General features: G+C 39.8%; 1 protein-coding gene across 3 annotated transcripts; it reads left to right on the top strand.

Moving 5' to 3' along the window:
* Positions 1-921: 921 nt before the first annotated feature.
* LOC124863806 (activating transcription factor 7-interacting protein 2-like) lies at positions 922-15,372 on the top strand. 3 transcript variants are annotated; one of them, XM_047358304.1, is made up of 15 exons: positions 922-1,036; positions 3,565-3,811; positions 6,112-6,184; positions 6,325-6,456; positions 10,758-10,826; positions 10,934-10,971; positions 11,076-11,116; positions 11,200-11,255; positions 11,853-11,898; positions 12,110-12,189; positions 12,607-12,649; positions 12,959-13,038; positions 14,352-14,537; positions 14,626-14,813; positions 14,900-15,372. In XM_047358304.1, exons 2-15 carry the CDS (start codon positions 3,588-3,590, stop codon positions 15,108-15,110), a joined length of 1,467 nt encoding a protein of 488 aa, XP_047214260.1. In that variant the 5' UTR covers positions 922-1,036; positions 3,565-3,587; the 3' UTR covers positions 15,111-15,372. The 3 variants fall into 3 exon arrangements, with proteins under 3 accessions (XP_047214260.1, XP_047214259.1, XP_047214261.1); XM_047358303.1 differs by having other exon boundaries at positions 14,337-14,537; XM_047358305.1 differs by lacking the exon at positions 3,565-3,811 and having other exon boundaries at positions 939-1,036; positions 14,337-14,537.
* Positions 15,373-18,389: the final 3,017 nt, after the last annotated feature.

The raw sequence follows: 18,389 nt of genomic DNA, 5'->3' as shown, positions 1-18,389 counted from the left end.
CATTATTCATATGAACAGTTATTGTTGTTTTGTTAAGTATTATAAAAATGAGTAGTAATAATAATAATAATAATAACAGAATCTGTCAGCATGTTTTATGTGAATACATCTTAAATAAGTATTATACTTATCAAATGTTATTTAATTATACGAGGCAATATACAAGGCAATAACTTGTCAGATACTGTACTAGGGTTCTGCCACCTGCAGCTCTGGACCTGCAAATGATTCTTTGGACCTCCCACAACAGCTCTTAGTAACTTTGGCAAAAAATTATGACTAATGTTTTTAAATTTAGATATAATATCAAATGCAGGTTTTAGCAGGTTTTCTGTTTTTTAAATGGAATGATTACATGGTCTGCACGGTGGCGCAGTTGGTAGCACTGTAAGCACGGTACTCGGACTGTAATCGAACCCAGGTCCAGGGTGTACCCTGCCTCTCGCCCATAGACTGCTGGAGATAGGCACCAGCTTCCCTGCGACCCACTATGGAATAAGTGGTAGAAAATGACTGACTGACTGACATTGGATTTCTGCAACAGAATGACACCATTAATATTTTATCACATGTATTTTTGTTGTCAATAGGCTGGAAATGATGCACTTTTTTAAACATGATTTTCCACAAATAACGTTATATTGAAGAAAATGTATCTGTCATGCTTTTGTAAAAGTTTTACGTTTTTACAAATGTTTAATACAAATAAAACGTTGGTTCTTCAATAATAAATGATAATAAATTTCCTGTAACAGAAAAATTATAACTTTAAAAAAAAGTCATGTAACTTTTGCGGCTCTAAACGAGTTTAAATTGGCTAAGCGGGGGGCTAAAATGGGTGTTTGGATTGTAAAGCCCCTTGTACTGTACAATTATAAAAAAAACATGCGCTTTTGGCTTTCTGGTACTTGTCGGGCCATACTCCAGTCCAGTAGGCGGCGTCAATACATGTTGCGGTTAGTTTGCTAGCTGCCGTTAAGCATCAATAGAACACGAAGAAAAAGCGAAATAAAGCCTAGGGAGAACCCGAAGATTTGTGAGTATATATAATTTAACTGTTGGACTAATAACTTTCTTTTTTCGTTTTGCAGTGACTTAATTTTACATTAAAACTGTCTTACTTTTCTCAAACCATATTTCCCTCAGTATAGGAAAATAAAAAAAGAACCAAAGCCGAAATGTATGCTCGTTAGCAGGCGGCCTGTTTCAGTAATCAGTAGCCTTATACTGTAACGTGTACCTTCTAGAAGCATCAGTATTTTATCCATATCAAGGGTTACAAGATTTACATAGAAGTAAAAGGAGAACTCAGACCCTAAGTGAAGATTTTCTTTTTATTCATGCTATCAAAACGTTTTTTTTTTTTTCGATAACGTGTGCTGTAAAGAGGAAACAAAATGACTGACCTCATGAACACTTGGTTGTTTTTTTAAGGCTGTATCGTACTGGGAGGTTCCTGGAGCGCATGCTATGCGGTTTCATATAAACATCCATGTTGCTGGTTGTGTTTTGAAAAACCGATGAAAGAAAGGAACATTTTAGTAATATATCTAAAAATATGTTTACTACAGTAATTAGGTTCATACAGGGACATGTATATAGATTGATTACATACAGAAAGATATATTTCAACTAGTCGTGCACCGTTATGAAATTTTGGGCTGATAACCGACATTTACTGATATTATATATATTTATACTTCCTATCCTTTCAATATCATGAAAAAAATTACCATACAGCTGACATTTGCTTTCATGTTTCAGTTGAACTTCCCACAGTCCTGGGCTGCATCATTTTCACTGTCAGATGCCCAAACAAATACCACATGGCAAACTCCTACCCTTCCCAAAACACAGACAAAGGACAACAAGCTGGACCAGTAAAAAAAGCATTGAAGTACAATAATGTCAATCTATTAAAAAGTGTGTTTATGTACAGTACAGGAGCCCATCAGCCTGTGGCACCGCTGAGATGTTACTCTAATAGTGGCCTTTAGCTTTTCTGCATTGTTGGCTCTGGCGTCTCTCATCTTCTTCTTGACATTACTCCTTTCTGGCTAATCGAGCATAGTGTCGGTGAATAAACCAGGTATTTGTACTTTTGGCCATGTAGACAGGTGCATAGTTCGGTTGGAACTAGTTCTAACATAATAATTCATCGGTTGGAATTATTATTGGATAATGAGGGAAGCATAATATTGCCCAGTAGTTGCCTACATTGACTTAAGACTCAAACACATTGGACCTATAAAAGCAGATGAAAGCACATGGCTCCCCAAAGCATCACTGACTATGGAAACTTCACATTTGTACTGAAGCAGCTTGGATTCTGTGCTTCTCCACTCTTCCTCCAGACACTAGAACCTTGAGTTCAAAATAAAAACCTAAATTTACTTTCATCTGAAAAGTGGACTTTCAACCACTGTGTAAATGTTTGTTTGTAACTCCGGTGCGACATGTGATGTTGTCTCTGGTTCAGGAATGGATTAACACAAGGAACATGACTGCTGTAGCCCATGTACTGGGTAGAACTGTTTGTGGTGACCCTTGAGGCACTGACTCCAGCTGCAGTTCATGCCTTTTGATTCTGATCAGAATTCTTCGATGCACCTTTTTCTACAACTCTTTTTTTCCTTTCACTCAACCTTCCATTAATGTGATAGATACAGCAATCTGGGAACAAACACCTTGTTTAACAATAGCGTTTTGCGGCTTACACTCCTTGTGTAGAGTGTCGATGACTGACTGTCGGGACAGTGGTCAAGTTGGCAGTCTTACCCATGATTGTGTAAAGATAACCATTTTTCTTATTAGAAAAGTTTTTTTCATTGGTTTTATGAAATGGTGTGATTTTCTGAGAAAGGGAAATTTTACGTTTTATCAGCAGTAAGCTATAATAGAGCTGGTCGATATGGGCAAAAAAACTAAACAAAAACAAATCACTATATATGTTACTGAATTGAAAGGTTGAAATATTTCACAGGGCAGTTTTAATTAAACAGTCCAGTCTCTAAGATGGCATCTGTTTTAATACCAACTGGATTTATTTAAATTTAAAATAAATTGTTATTAATTACTAATAGTATTTATATTAAAAATTTGCCGTAAACTAAACAAGCAATTCCCTGAAGCATTGTGGGACACAGAAAAAAAAACACTCAAGTGTAAAATAATTATACAAGCATAAAAAACATAGTATAAGTACAAAATTAATGAAGTTCAAAGGTTGAAATTTGTTCTCAATCTTGTAAAAATCTTTTAAAATATGGTGGCCCCATGTACTGCCTTATAGGCCTGTTTTATTGAATTTTAAAGCCTGCCTTTATCATTGTTGTCATTTTCTACTCCTCTATGAAACTTTGAAATTGTTTTATTGCCCGGACTAAGCTCCGATCATCAAAATTAAGAACAACAAAAACAAGCACTTGAAATATATCACTCTGTTATGAATCTAAATGAATTTCACTTTTTGAATTAAATGAACACAAAAATCGACGCTATTCTAATTTTCTGAGATGCACCTGCACTCTTTGTGCATGATCTTATAAGCTTCTGTCTCTACAGCATGCCAGAGATTTAAACCCAGCATGTCAGCCATACCAGATCAAAGCCCAGCTTCCACTGGCTCCAGTGGACTTGCTGATCTGTCCACCGAACACAAGAGAGGGAAACATTTAAATAGGACACTGTCGAAAAGCTCCAGGCGCGATTGTCGGATAAACATTGGCTTGGCCTTTAAAAATTGGCGTTCCCTCAAAGTGTCATATGGATTCAGGTCTGATGCAGAGATGGCCTTGAATCTTCTGGATGAGTAAGTTGTCTGTGTAAAAAGCTTCATTAGCTGCATCTTCAGAGCACTGTGCACTGTTCCATATGTTCGTGCATGGAAAAAAATCTGTTTTTCTTTCTGGCTTGCACTTTCACTGTGTTTGTCTCATTTGGATTCTTGGTTTACTTTGTGTTTAAATGCTACCCTATTTATTGTGTGCGCATCTTCCTCCCTGGGCCAAAAAGAGTGTTATGAAAGTACTGTCAATCATTTTTTCCCATATTGCTCTACTTATCCTGGAAATGTACAGCAGACACACAATGTAGAAATAAGACAATAGTATTAATCCTTTTTCTCCACTTACCAAAGTAATGGCCCCCTTTTGTTGTATACCTCTTTCCAGAAGGGAGATGTTGGTGACTGTTGAGCTTCACTAGGGTGTCGGTTGGTGTCTCTAGAAGGTAGACTATATTGCCAAAAGTATTCGTCTGTCTACTTTTACATGAAAATGAGCTTTGGTGACATCCTATTCTTAATCTATAATGTCCAATTTGTTGATGGACTCACCGCTCCCAGCAATAGCTACTTTAACTATTCTGTAAACTTCTTCCACAAGGTTTAGGAGTGTGTTCATAGTTAGATGAGAAAACCAGAATTGCAGCCTCCGTTCTAATTCATATCAAAGGTGTTCAAGAAGGTTGAGGTCAGGACTCTGTACAGGCCAGTCATGTCTCTCCACAGCAAACTTTATACAGCTGCAGCCACAGAAGAGCTTTTAACACTGGAATGTATTGATTTTGCGGTGCGACCCAATACTTTTGGCACTATAGTGTATGTGGTTCTGAAAATAATCAGTAGTACATTGCAAATAAATAGGGGATTACTGATGCTTTGTGTCTTAAAAGTCTGTCTAAACTAGGAGTTTTGTGTTTCGTTACTACTTCCTGCAATCTATAATCAAGCAATGTTTAATATTATGTCTGATTTTACTGTTATGATGGAATTATAATTAGGTCCAATAAAAGAGATTGGATTGGGTCTGTGAACAATTTTCTAGATAATTTTTTTCTTAACAGTAGCTATGTTGATGGAAAATACAATTTCTCAATTTTCCTTTAAAACTAAAAACTGTTTTTGGATCATTGACACACATTCAGAATGCAATTTTAATACTCTACAATTACTATTTGATTTGTGTTTTAGTATTACTAAGAAAACTTAGTACTTAGATTTGTATCAGTTCTGCTGCCCCTTTTTTTGCAACTCTCAGGCTTGGATAAAAAAAATACCAATTTCTGATTGGTGGTTATGTTTGGCTTTGACCTGCCAATTCGGATTTCTTTTTAAGAGCTATAATGGTCAGCATTCACCATATTTTAAAACACACCATGTTTGTGGCTGGCAGAAACCCCACACTGTAATTGTAATAAATTGTGTTGTAATAACTTCCACTCTGAAGAGTGTTGTTGCCACCTCAACCTAACCGGTCATCAGCTGATTTCACATTGCGTCTCTATGTTGTTAGCTGCCAAACTAACTAAAAATAGAAGATAAGGGAAAAGGGGTGTGTAATTAAAGACATTTCATAAAATGTAATTTGCATAATTTAAATAAACATTCTTGTTCCATTTTTATATTTTTTTAGCATTTGTGGTAAGGAAAAATAGATGATCGTAGGCAAAGTTTGTCAAGTTTAAAACAACTGTCAAAGAGATGGCAACGTTTTTCTGCACCAAATATTTTTTATGTGAAGCTAAAATGTATGTTGGGAATGTAGTTTAGATTTTATCCAAATTAAAAACATTAAACTCACTAATAGTTTTGTGTCATTTACACAGCTTAATTAAAGCCCAACTATATATTAAGTTTAAAATTTTAGTGGCATGGCAATATATTGATTAAGAAATATTAAAAATAGCCCTTAAATGCAACATTTGAAGTGAAACCAGGATGGGGCTAGACATGGATCCTTGAGGAATGCCACTTGCAAGTAGGTGACACTGAAGAAAGACAAATAGGATTATTTTTGTTGCATTCAATCATGACACTGGGTTTGGATACATTTTCTTTCAATTTTGATCTACCTGCTGAATAATTTTATATTCTCCGTTATTTGTCAGATCTTATGTTGTACATGTTGCTTTTTGGGGTTTGGCTTTCTCTGGCAGTGTGATAGTGTGGCGTATGTTCCACTGTAATGCATCATTTTCTTTTTTTTTCCAATTTGTGTGTTTCTAAAAAAAATTAAGATTTTTGTTAGCTCCTTTTGATGATATATATATAGGCCAATACTAAGCTAATATCTAATTGTTTTTTGACTTTCTGTCTGTTTTCTGGAGAAGACTGAAGACATTACCTCCTGGGTCTGGTCCAACTCGAGCCAGTGATATGAAGCTAAAGACCTCTCAATCAGAAGTGAGAAAAAACTTGAGATTTTGTGGTTATTACTAATTTAAAGATTTAAATAATAAACTTTGTATGTGCAAGATATTTTAAAATGTTTATATGTAAATACCATGGTTTCTCATTCTCGCTGGCTTTCTGTGTTTCTACAGGTGCAAACTCTGATTGAGCAGGAGGTCCAGAAAGCAGTGGCAAACAGAGAAAGGGAGCTTCAGAGTGTTATACAACACATTCAAGACACAAACGATGAAATCCGCTTAGAAACTTCCATTCAGAAACTAGAGGTGAGTGAAATTATTAGTGTTTTCTTTGTTTCTGGTCATTATGTTTTTTAGCCTTCGTTTATTTTTCCTGTGATTTATTTGTGTTTTTTCGTATCTGAGTTACAATTCCTCAGTCAACTTTTAAGCATTTAATATTTGATAATGTTATTAAACATCTAACTCTTAGCTTGATTATCTTGTTCCACTGCATGTTATCTTGTTTGGTTCATGTCTTTCTGATTTTATTTTTTGAATGTTAAATCAGTTGTAAAGTCCCCTGATGAAGTGTTGACACAAGTTGAGCTTTTCCACATTTTATCAGGTTACAACGGCTTATTTCAGTGCCTGTATTTATAGTTTTATGGACATGCGGGAATCTGACCTATTGCAGACATTTTATTGACCTCTGACAAAGCCAGTGCAGAAGGCCTTCATCCTGACTTTAGATTAAAGAGAGGTAAAAATTCAGAACTAACTAAACTTTTTTCAACTTTTGTGTAATGTTGCTGTGCCAGTCTTTCCTAAATGTCCTGTGGTTCTGTTGATCAGCCGCCTTATGACGTCACAGCGGGGTGACATCTGTGTGGTCTGTATTGCTCCGATTTTTTAGCAAATTGAGAAATCACACAGAAACAGCACCAAAAAGCTTTAGGATCATTTTTTTTTATACTTTGGAACTTCTGGAATAATGTTCTTTTGACAGATGGGTCTAATAACGATTGTCTTGGATGCCAGAACCGAGGGCATCTGTGGCGTAAACAAAGTACAGCATTCCAGGAAAAGAACCTCATTGTGAAGCATGGAGGTAGAAGGGTTATGGTCTGGTGATGCTTTGCTGCAGCAGGACCTGTCCAGCCCCCCATCACAGAATCCACCTTAAATATTTCTGTGTATCAGAGTTTGCTCGAGGAAAATTGTGGGAAAATAAATTAAGCTCAGGCAGAACTGGACCCTCCAACACGACAACGACCCAAAACATACCAGCAAATCCACCAAGGACTGAGATGAGAATAAAAAAAAAGGAAAGTCCTGGGCTGAGTCAAAATAAATCTTTGTTGACATATTTTGCTTAATAATTTAAATTAGCTTAATGTTTTTGAAGCTTAATTGCAGTTTCCAGAGATGGATTTATGTAAGATTTGACATTAATATGTGACCATTTGTATCCCTGCGCCTTCGGGTTGGGGAGAGGTCTCTGACTATCATTTCAGCCTACGGGCCGAGTGGTAGTGCAGAGTACCCTGCCTTCTGGGCGTCCCTGTCGGGGGTGCTGGATAGTGCCCCTCCCGGGGACTCCATTATTCTGCTGGGGGACTTCAACGCCCACGTGGGGAACGACAGTGACACCTGGAGAGGCGTGATCGGGAGGAATGGCCTCCCCGATCTGAATCCGAGTGGTGTTTTGTTATTGGACTTCTGTGCTAGTCACGGATTGTCCATAACGAACACCATGTTCAAACATAAGGGTGTCCATCAGTGCACTTGGCACCAGGACACCCTAGGCAGGAGGTCGATGATCGACTTTGTTGTCGTATCATCAGACCTTCAGCCGCATGTTTTGGACACTCGGGTGAAGAGAGGGGCTGAGCTGTCCACTGATCATCACCTGGTGGTGAGTTGGATCCGCTGGAGGAGGAGAAAGCCGGACAGACTCGGCAGGCCCAAGCGCATAGTGAGGGTCTGCTGGGAACGCCTGGCGGAGCCCTCGGCCAGGGATGTATTCAACTCCCACCTCCGGGAGAGCTTCGACCAGATCCCGGGGGATGTTGGAGACATAGAGTCAGAGTGGACCATGTTCTCTGCATCTATTGTCGATGCTGCTGCCCATAGCTGCGGCCGTAAGGTCTGCGGTGCCTGTCGTGGCGGCAATCCCAGAACCCGGTGGTGGACACCGGCAGTAAGGGATGCTGTTAAGCTGAAGAAGGAGTCCTATCGGCTGTGGTTGGCTTGTGGGACTCCTGAGGCGGCTGACGGGTACCGTGAGGCCAAGCGTGCTGCGGCCCGGGCTGTGGCAGAGGCAAAAACTCGGGCCTGGGAAGAGTTCGGTGAGGCCATGGAGAAGGACTACCGGTTGGCCTCGAAGCGATTCTGGCAAACCGTCCAACGCCTCAGGAGGGGGAAGCAGTGCTCTGCCAACACTGTTTATAGTGGGGGCGGGAGACTGCTGACCTCGACTGAGGACATTATCGGGCGGTGGAAGGAGTACTTCGAGGATCTCCTCAATCCTGCCATCACGCATTCCGTGATGGAAACAGAGGATGGGGACTCGGGGTTGGACTCTTTCATCACCCAGGCTGAAGTCACCGACTTTAAAAAGCTTTAAAAAGGTTAAAAAGCTCCGCGGTGGCAAGGCTTCGGGGGTGGATGAGATCCGCCCTGAGTACCTCAAGTCTCTGGATGTTGTAGGGCTGTCATGGTTGACACGCCTCTTCAACATTGCGTGGCAGTCGGGGACAGTGCCTCTGGACTGGCAGACTGGGGTGGCGGTCCCCCTTTATAAGAAGGGGGACCGGAGGTTGTGTTCCAACTACAGGGGGATCACACTCCTCAGCCTCCCTGGTAAGGCCTACGCCAGGGTATTGGAGAGGAGAGTCCGACCGATAGTCGAACCTCGGCTTCAGGAGGAACAGTGTGGTTTTCGTCCCAGCCGTGGAACACTGGACCAGCTCTATACCCTCTACAGGGTGCTCGAGGGTTCATGGGAGTTTGCCCAACCGGTTCACATGTGTTTTGTGGACCTGGAGAAGGCATTCGACTGTGTCCCTCGTGATGCCCTGTGGGGGGTGCTCCAGGAGTATGGAATCGGGGGCCCTTTATTAGGGGCCATCCGGTCCCTGTACGAGCGGAGCAGGAGTTTGGTCCGCATTGCCGGCACTAAGTCGGACCTGTTCCCAGTGCATGTTGGACTCCGGCAGGGCTGCCCTTTGTCGCCGGTCCTGTTCCTAACTTTTATGGACAGGATTTCTAGACGCAGCCAAGGGCCGGAGGGGGTCTGGTTTGGGGACCAGTGGATTTCGTCTCTTCTTTTTGCGGATGACGTGGTCCTGCTGGCCCCCTCTAGCCAAGACCTACAGCATGCGCTGTGGCGGTTCGCAGCCGAGTGTGAAGCGGCTGGGATGAGGATCAGCTCCTCCAAGTCCGAGGCCATGGTACTAGACCGGAAAAGGGTGGCTTGTCCTCTTCAGGTTGAAGGGGAGTTCCTGCCTCAAGTGGAGGAGTTTAAGTATCTCGGGGTCTTGTTCACGAGTGAGGGAAGAATGGAGCGGGAGATCGACAGACGGATCGGTGCAGCTGCCACAGTAATGGGGGCGCTGTGCCGGTCCATTGTGGTGAAGAGAGAGCTGAGCCGAAAAGCAAAGCTCTCAATTTACTGGTCGGTCTACGTTCCTACCCTCACCTATGGCCATGAACTTTGGGTCATGACCGAAAGAACGAGATCACGGATACAAGCGGCTGAAATGAGCTTCCTCCGTAGGGTGGCCGGGCACTCCCTTAGAGATAGGGTGAGGAGCTCGGCCATCCGGGAGGGGCTCGGAGTAGAGCCGCTGCTCCTCCACATCGAGAGGAGCCAGTTGAGGTGGCTCGGGCATCTATACCGGATGCCTCCTGGACGCCTTCCTCGGGAGGTGTTCCAGGCACGTCCCACCGGGAGGAGGCCCAGGGGACGGCCCAGGACACGCTGGAGGGACTATGTCTCTCGGCTGGCCTGGGAACGCCTCGGGCTCCCCCTGGAGGAGGTGTCTGGAGAGAGGGACGTCTGGGCGTCTCTGCTGAGTCTGCTGCCCCCGCGACCCGGTCCTGGATAAGCGGAAGACGACGAACGAACGAACGATGTGACCATTTCCTATTAGAGCTAAATTGTTTTTAAAGGCATATTCCAATTTTTTCATGACTGTACATCTAATTTCTTCACTTTAAATGTGCAATAAGATGCTTCCCTGACAAAAAAAAATACCCCTTAGATTAATTGATAGATTTGAGACTGAGAAGATCTTCAATACGTAAACATCTTTAAATAGCTTATTCATTGCTGCATTTAATGGTCTCATGTTTGCGAGTCCAAGTCCTTCCCTGCGAAGTTTGTCAAGATGTATCACGCCACGCTTTTTAGATTTGTATTCATGAAAAATGTTGACAATCCTTTTCTTCATGTCATCTTTTGTTTTAGTCTGTGACCTAAAATCTGACTAAAATACATTAATGTTTGTGCCTGTAATGTGATCAAATGTGGAAAGATTCAAGGGGACAAAAACTGAAGGGGTAATCTCCCATAAATGGAGCTTTAAATGACCAATGTTATCTGTTTCTTCTTTCTTCCTCAGAATCGAATCAGTGCAATAGCGAGGAGAGCCGAGGTAGTTTTCTCCCACATAGCAAATACTCAGAAACAGGTTTGTATAAAATACTACCCAGTTTATTTTTATTTGTGATTCTGTATAAAAGCATTTTAATCTTAGCAATATGTCCCAAAGTTGAATCTATTCCTAAATTCTTGTAGAGTTCTCCATCTTCCACTGGTAACACTGACATCCTCAGGTATGTGGGACTCGCTCAGTTCCTAATCAGTGTTATGAAGAGCCTGAATTTGTGTGCGACTTGAATAAGTGTCGAGGTAATGAGCTTTGTTGTGAACTTTTTAGGGAAACCCCACAGCATGACACCGTGGAAGCAATGCCACAGAGTAAGAGCTCATCAAGCGAAATTACACAAGTATCTGAATTTAGATTGTTTGTTTTTAATTTGTTTGTTTTGGTTTAACCATAGTAGAGAAAAAAAAACCCAGCTGTGAAGCAAAAGGTGGGGAGCTTCTCCAAATGATGGTAAGTGTGCCTCCTTTCATCCTTGATTACTAAATCAATTTATGTTTATTCTTTAAATAAGTTTGATTTTTAACATATAGTTTTCATGAGGGATCAGGTTGTTTTTTTTAATCAAGCAGCTCCAATTTGCTTGACAAGTCTTGCATTTTGGGAAGGGTGATGGTGTACCTGAAATGTATCTTGATGCTTTTTATTTTGTTTTATGATGACAATACAATAATGCCCATCCCTGCTGTAGACCTTAAAGCTGTTAATTGAGCAGGTATATTAATGCAAATACAAAACAATCTTTCATTACCAAACACATTTTAGTTTAAGTTAGATGAAAACAGTGCTATGAAAACGTATTTTCCCCCCTTTTTGCTTTTTTGTCACATTGAACAAATTCTAATATCAAACAGGATATTCTGGGTAAAGATTAAAGGTAGCTTTGTTTCCTTTTAATGACATTTTATTTAAAAACAGTTTTTGTCTTTACTCAGGTTATGATTGTCTGATATTAAAATTAGTGAGATTATGGGCAGCAAACTTTCAGGCATAATTCTGTCCTGCAATGAGTTGACTCCTAATGCAGCGGCTTTTCATCGGTTTGTTCAGGAAATGACAAGAAATGCACTGAAGCTGTTGTGTGCTGATAATGAAGGTAAGTTAATTTCAAAGCAGTAAATATTTCAGCCTTTAAGGTTAAAAATGATTTACAGTATTTTGCTCTAGTATCTTTTTATGCAAAAATAATTGAATTAATTTATTATGTTCTAATGGCCCAATGCATTTCAACTAGTGAGAAAACTGAACATATTCATTTTGTTTTATGGCCTTGTGTGTGTTTTATATTGTTTCCTTTTTGTGTGAAGTGTTGACCACTGCTATGGCAGATTTAGAACCGCAGGAGCCTCCTCCTGTTCTTACTCCTTGGGGTTCTCCTGACTCTAAGGTAAAAACATATTTTTGTTTATTTAAATGTCAGTCAGTCAGTCATTTTCTACCGCTTGTTCCATAGTGGGTCGCGGGAGAGCTGGTGCCTATCTCCAGCAGTCTATGGGCGAGAATGTTATTTAAATGTTTTGAGTATTTATTTTTTTTAAACATTTAGGCATAAATTTGCTGCCTTCAATAAACAGTGAAGGTTTTATTTTATCAGCATCATATTTCAGGTTCAAACTTTCAAAATTAGAGAATTAGTACTTGTTCCATTAAAAGTAACCATAATGCATAATGATTAGAAAACGTTTGTACATTAAGAAGTTTGTGACTATTGTGTGGCTAACTAAGTAGAAGCTCCAACAACTGTTTTATAAAAATAAAAAGAGAATAGCCATTGTGCTCTAAGTGGATTGTTTTTGCCTTATAGGAAATAAACAGGGAACTAAAGGATCGGTGCTCAAGTAATGAAGGTAAGTTGCTTTGCAGATGTCTGACTTTCCCAGATAAAACCATGTTTACTCCTGCTAGTATAGATTGTGTGACCCTCGCACAATCCTAGTCACCACAAATTGAGCTGTTTTGACATCTCACAATATTCCCCAACAATTACAGGCATAGAATAAATCTTCTTATCTTCACTCATATAAGCGGTAGTATAGATTAAATTCAGTTAGTCGAACCGATCTGCATGTGAATAAAAGCTCTCTTGTTGCTCCCTTCCTGATCTTTCTCCTTGTTTATCTGTTATCTGCCCCAACGTTCGACGGCTGCTGTGGCAGATTTATGTGAGAAGAAGCCACCACCATGTCTCGTTCCCTTCGACTCTTCAGAGTGCATGGTAGGATCGGGGTCCATCAGAGTAAGGACACCACTTGATTACATCAGTAATTTAAAACTATTTTGAGACGTCTGTGTACTTGTACCATGGATTTATGTATATTGTTTACTTGTTATATATGAAATGTTATCACTGATTATTGTTGTGCTTATGTCACCTTGTTTGTTCTTTGTTCAATGATTTTTCAAAGCAAGAATTGGGTGCATAAGTTTAAACTTATGGTGGATTTTCCCTAACACACTCAGTGAAAATTATACATACAGGCTATTATATGCATAAACAACTAATGCTATTTGTATAAATTCCTCTACTCTTATCCTACTCTTATCACAAATGACACAGCTCATTTGAATTGATTTGTTGCCTGGCATGGACCCGGCTTTTAGACATTGTTTGCAAATTTTCAATTGGGTTAAGGTCAGGACTTTCCAGACGCTTAATGTTGGCTTCCTTTATCCCTTCCAAAACCAGTTTTAATTCATGTCAGGGATCATTGTCCCGTTGGAAGAAGTTCCAGTCGCTGGGCTGATTATTTAAATTCAGGGTTGTCCTTTTCCCTCGTTATTTTATCTACTGCCTGTGGACATGGCAGTAAGAGAAACCCACAGGGTGATACTGCCATCCCCATGTTTGGCAGTTGAAGTGTTCTTAGGGTTCAAAACATCACCTTGACTCCTTTAAAAAAAAACCTGTCACTGGGGCCTAATAGCTTTATCTCTGCATCGTTTCACTATAAAACATTACATTTTACTTGTCCATGTGGGCAGTTTCTGTTTTCAGAATAGCTTGAAGGCACCAGTTGTAGTGCAGGGCTTCTTTCTTGTCTAGTTCAAGAACACCCTGAATATTTTGCTTTCATTGAAGGGTAGCATTTAGGATCCCAAAAAGGAAACCCTAAAACACATAGCAAAACTGGAAAAGGTAAAGCAGACTGACATTGAGGGTCCACATATCCAGGCAGAATTTTGCCAGAAGCTTATTGGTGGCTATACAAAGTGTGGGTATGAGATGCAACTTGCTAAGAGCCATTTAAATGAGTAGGAGTGTTTTTACATTTGAGTGTGTATGCATTATTTGGACCGTGTGGATAACAGAAAATACATTTAAACCTGTGCTAGGTGCACATTGGGATTTGGTATTTTGTTTTTACAAAAATCATTGAATATTTTAAATACATCTACAGTGCTGCAGGAATTGTACGCTTCTTACTGAAACTGTATACAGTATGTTCATCCAACTGAGCTCTCAATCAAACATCTTTTCATAAGATTTCATTTCATGGTTTTTATTTTTTTATCTGTTGCCTTTATTTTCTTTTGGGTTGTCAAATTCAGAAACTTGCCAGCACAATAAAAAGAGAGGTAACAGATTTCCAAGAAGAAGACTACAATGACAAGAAGCTAGAGCATTTTGAGGAGCCAGTGGCTAAAAGGATAAAAAAAGATGATTCCCCTCCCAGCCAGAGCAGCAGTCCTCCGCTCAAAGAAATAGAAGGCATAGAACCAATGAAGGATGTTGAGGTATTACACATGCACCACAGATGGAAAATGGGCATATTTTTGTTTTGCAAGTTTCAAAACATCTTCTCTTTGTTTTTGCTCCAAATAGGATATGTTCTTTTATCCGCCTCTTCCCAACATCCCCTTCCCTTCCGTCCTGAAGATGGAAGCAGCATCGTATAGTTTGCCTCAAAGAGTAGACGTAAATCTTGCCTTCATTAGGAACCCAACTCGAATATCCGTTCTCTGGAACGTGGAGGACAAAAACCCCTGTGCGCCGCCTATGGAAAGTTACACGTAAGAAAAAACACTGGACAAATATTTAGTGAAATTATTGTGAAGGCAAGGAGTTTGTCATCACATTTCCTCTCTCCCTGCTGCAGCATCCTCCTGACGATGGAGACCTTTAAAGGGAGTGGCGTCTTCCTCAAGTGGGATACTTACGATAAACTGGAGGCCAAGTCTCTGCCCATGTGTGCTCTGATCAATAAGTACAAGCGTGGCCACAGGTTGTGTGCGGCTGTAGTGGGCAAAGACATATTTGGCCGATATGGACCCTATAGTAAAGTTGCTACAGCGATCCTGCCTGATTAGTTAAGAATAGAAATTTAGAATATTTAGAATAGAAATAATTTTTTTACACAAACAGATCTCAGTTTAATTAAAACAAAACAAATGCACATAAAATATTTAGCTTCATATAGAGGACATATACAAACCTACAGCTGGGTGTTACTGATTAAGATGGTGGAGCAACAACATGGTACTGTTTCTTTAAAAACAAAGTAGCAAGATTTGAACTAAATGTTGGATTTTTTTTTTTATTGTTTGCAATAAAGTTCATATTTTAATGTTGCATATTGTTCTCCTTTGCAAAGTAAAACAAATGATTTTTTTAATGTGAATTTTGTTTATCATTAAAAGGGTTGTTAGACTATACCTGGTTAATTACTGGCCTTTTTGGGGTTGTACTTGAAATACTTTTTAAGTTAACATTCAGGTAATTACAAGGAGTTTAACTTTCATAATAAAAATAATTGGTAGCATAACACCAGCAGGTGTATGTTCATATGGTTAAAACGGTCAACCTGTACTACGTCAAATTAGGCTCGTTTTCTTGGTTTAGGCCAGTTAGAACATTTGCACGTCAGTTTTCTACACTAATGTTATTGTGTTAGAAACAACAAACAGCTTTGTCTGCTCGTGTTTGAGTTCAGTACTTTAAGAGTCATCCAGCAGGTTGTTATGCTTTTAAACGTCATACATTTTTCCCAAAAAAATCCCTTTACATCCTTAGTCGATATGAACCTATAACAAGTACTTTGCAGATGTATTAATGCAAGATAATTTTTTTTTTTTTTGCATTTTTCACATTACACCCACAAATTTTAATATACATTACTCACAAAAAGGGAAATCCGCCTATCAGGTGGAGTTTCAGGATGAACCTAAACTGCTCTATAACCTTTACAGGTGAACTTAATGTGACCTATAAACTTTTGAATGTCCAACTGTTAAGTGTTTCAGTACTTTTTGCACAACTTGCCGTTTTCTAACAAGGAGCTTAACAACAAAATTCACAGCAGGTGTTTGATTAATGAATCGATCTATAAATTTCCTGGTTCAATCAGAATTGGTATTTAAACAGTCCTCATCATGCTGGTCACATTTTGACATGAGACTAAGACGACACCTAACAATTGATCAACAGTACCTCACCAGTGAGGCTTAAAACAGGATCTTCTCAGACAGAAGTGGCCACTGATCTAAAAATGTCACAGAGAGTCATTAGCAGGTTGCTACAAAGAGACAGGAGTGGACGTCCTAGGCAACATCCCACACTGAAGACTGCTTCATTGTGAACTACAGGTCCTTCTCAAAATATTAGCATATTGTGATAAAGTTCATTATTTTCCATAATGTCATGATGAAAATTTAACATTCATATATTTTAGATTCATTGAACACTAACTGAAATATTTCAGGTCTTTTATTGTCTTAATATGGATGATTTTGGCATACAGCTCATGAAAACCCAAAATTACTATCTCACAAAATTAGCATATTTCATCCGACCAATAAAAGAAAAGTGTTTTTAATACAAAAAACGTCAACCTTCAAATAATCATGTACAGTTATGCACTCAATACTTGGTCGGGAATCCTTTTGCAGAAATGACTGCTTCAATGCGGCGTGGCATGGAGGCAATCAGCCTGTGGCACTGCTGAGGTCTTATGGAGGCCCAGGATGCTTCGATAGCGGCCTTTAGCTCATCCAGAGTGTTGGGTCTTGAGTCTCTCAACGTTCTCTTCACAATATTCCACAGATTCTCTATGGGGTTCAGGTCAGGAGAGTTGGCAGGCCAATTGAGCACAGTGATACCATGGTCAGTAAACCATTTACCAGTGGTTTTGGCACTGTGAGCAGGTGCCAGGTCGTGCTGAAAAATGAAATCTTCATCTCCATAAAGCTTTTCAGCAGATGGAAGCATGAAGTGCTCCAAAATCTCCTGATAGCTAGCTGCATTGACCCTGCCCTTGATAAAACACAGTGGACCAACACCAGCAGCTGACACGGCACCCCAGACCATCACTGACTGTGGGTACTTGACACTGGACTTCTGGCATTTTGGCTTTTCCTTCTCCCCAGTCTTCCTCCAGACTCTGGCACCTTGATTTCCGAATGACATGCAGAATTTACTTTCATTCAAAAAAAGTACTTTGGACCACTGAGCAACAGTCCAGTGCTGCTTCTCTGTAGCCCAGGTCTGGGGAATGTGGCACCTGTAGCCCATTTCCTGCACACGCCTGTGCACGGTGGCTCTGGATGTTTCTACTCCAGACTCAGTCCACTGCTTCCTCAGGTCCCCCAAGGTCTGGAATCGGCCCTTCTCCACAATCTTCCTCAGGGTCTGGTCACCTCTTCTCGTTGTGCAGCGTTTTCTGCCACACTTTTTCCTTCCCACAGACTTCCCACTGAGGTGCCTTGATACAGCACTCTGGGAACAGCCTATTCGTTCAGAAATGTCTTTCTGTGTCTTACCCTCTTGCTTGAGGGTGTCAATAGTGGCCTTCTGGACAGCAGTCAGGTCAGCAGTCTTACCCATGATTGGGGTTTTGAGTGATGAACCAGGCTGGGAGTTTTAAAGGCCTCAGGAATCTTTTGCAGGTGTTTAGAGTTAACTCGTTGATTCAGATGATTAGGTTCATAGCTCGTTTAGAGACCCTTTTAATGATATGCTAATTTTGTGAGATAGGAATTTTGGGTTTTCATGAGCTGTATGCCAAAATAATCCGTATTAAGACAATAAAAGACCTGAAATATTTCAGTTAGTGTGCAATGAATCTAAAATATAAGAATGTTAAATTTTCATCATGACATTATGGAAAATAATGAACTTTATCACAATATGCTAATATTTTGAGAAGGACCTGTAGTAGAATCATCACTTGGACTTGAATATTAGTTTATAAAAACATGGCTGTTTTTGCCCATTAATTTCCCCTAACTTAACATTATGTTTTCTCTCCCTTGCCTATTAGAAATGAATGATCACACCTTTTACCACAACAGTAAAATTTGTATACATACTTTGAATTGGTCAAGATAATATTTATTTACAGCTTCAACATAAGAAGACTATAGACAGACATATTGGCTGGACAAAAATTAAAACTAGACAAATTTACAGATACCTCATTACAAAACACCACAGGGAAAATCGTTTTTAGGCTTAAAAATTAAAAGATACTGTCAAACTTTCAAGAACATGTTGTTTAAACATAGGTCATTCAATTAAGATAAGTATTCAACATAAATACAATGTGCTTATTTTTAAAATCTAAAATAAATAATAGTATAATAACAATTGGT

Source organism: Girardinichthys multiradiatus, chromosome Y (genome assembly GCF_021462225.1).
Source record: "Girardinichthys multiradiatus isolate DD_20200921_A chromosome Y, DD_fGirMul_XY1, whole genome shotgun sequence".
NCBI classification, from domain to species: domain Eukaryota; kingdom Metazoa; phylum Chordata; class Actinopteri; order Cyprinodontiformes; family Goodeidae; genus Girardinichthys; species Girardinichthys multiradiatus.
The sequence above is the reverse complement of the archived record's forward strand: the minus strand, read 5'-3'. Positions and strand labels throughout refer to the sequence as shown.

What these genes read in the sequence shown, in the direction of transcription:
- LOC124863806 (XM_047358303.1), top strand. Translation starts at nt 3,588, where the DNA reads ATGTCAGCCATACCAGATCAAAGCCCAGCTTCCACTGGCTCCAGTGGA. An exon ending in GGGAGCTTCTCCAAATGATG is followed by an intron (nt 11,256 to 11,852) that starts GTAAGTGTGCCT and finishes CGGTTTGTTCAG; the next exon opens with GAAATGACAAGAAATGCACT. An exon ending in AACCAATGAAGGATGTTGAG is followed by an intron (nt 14,538 to 14,625) that starts GTATTACACATG and finishes TGCTCCAAATAG; the next exon opens with GATATGTTCTTTTATCCGCC.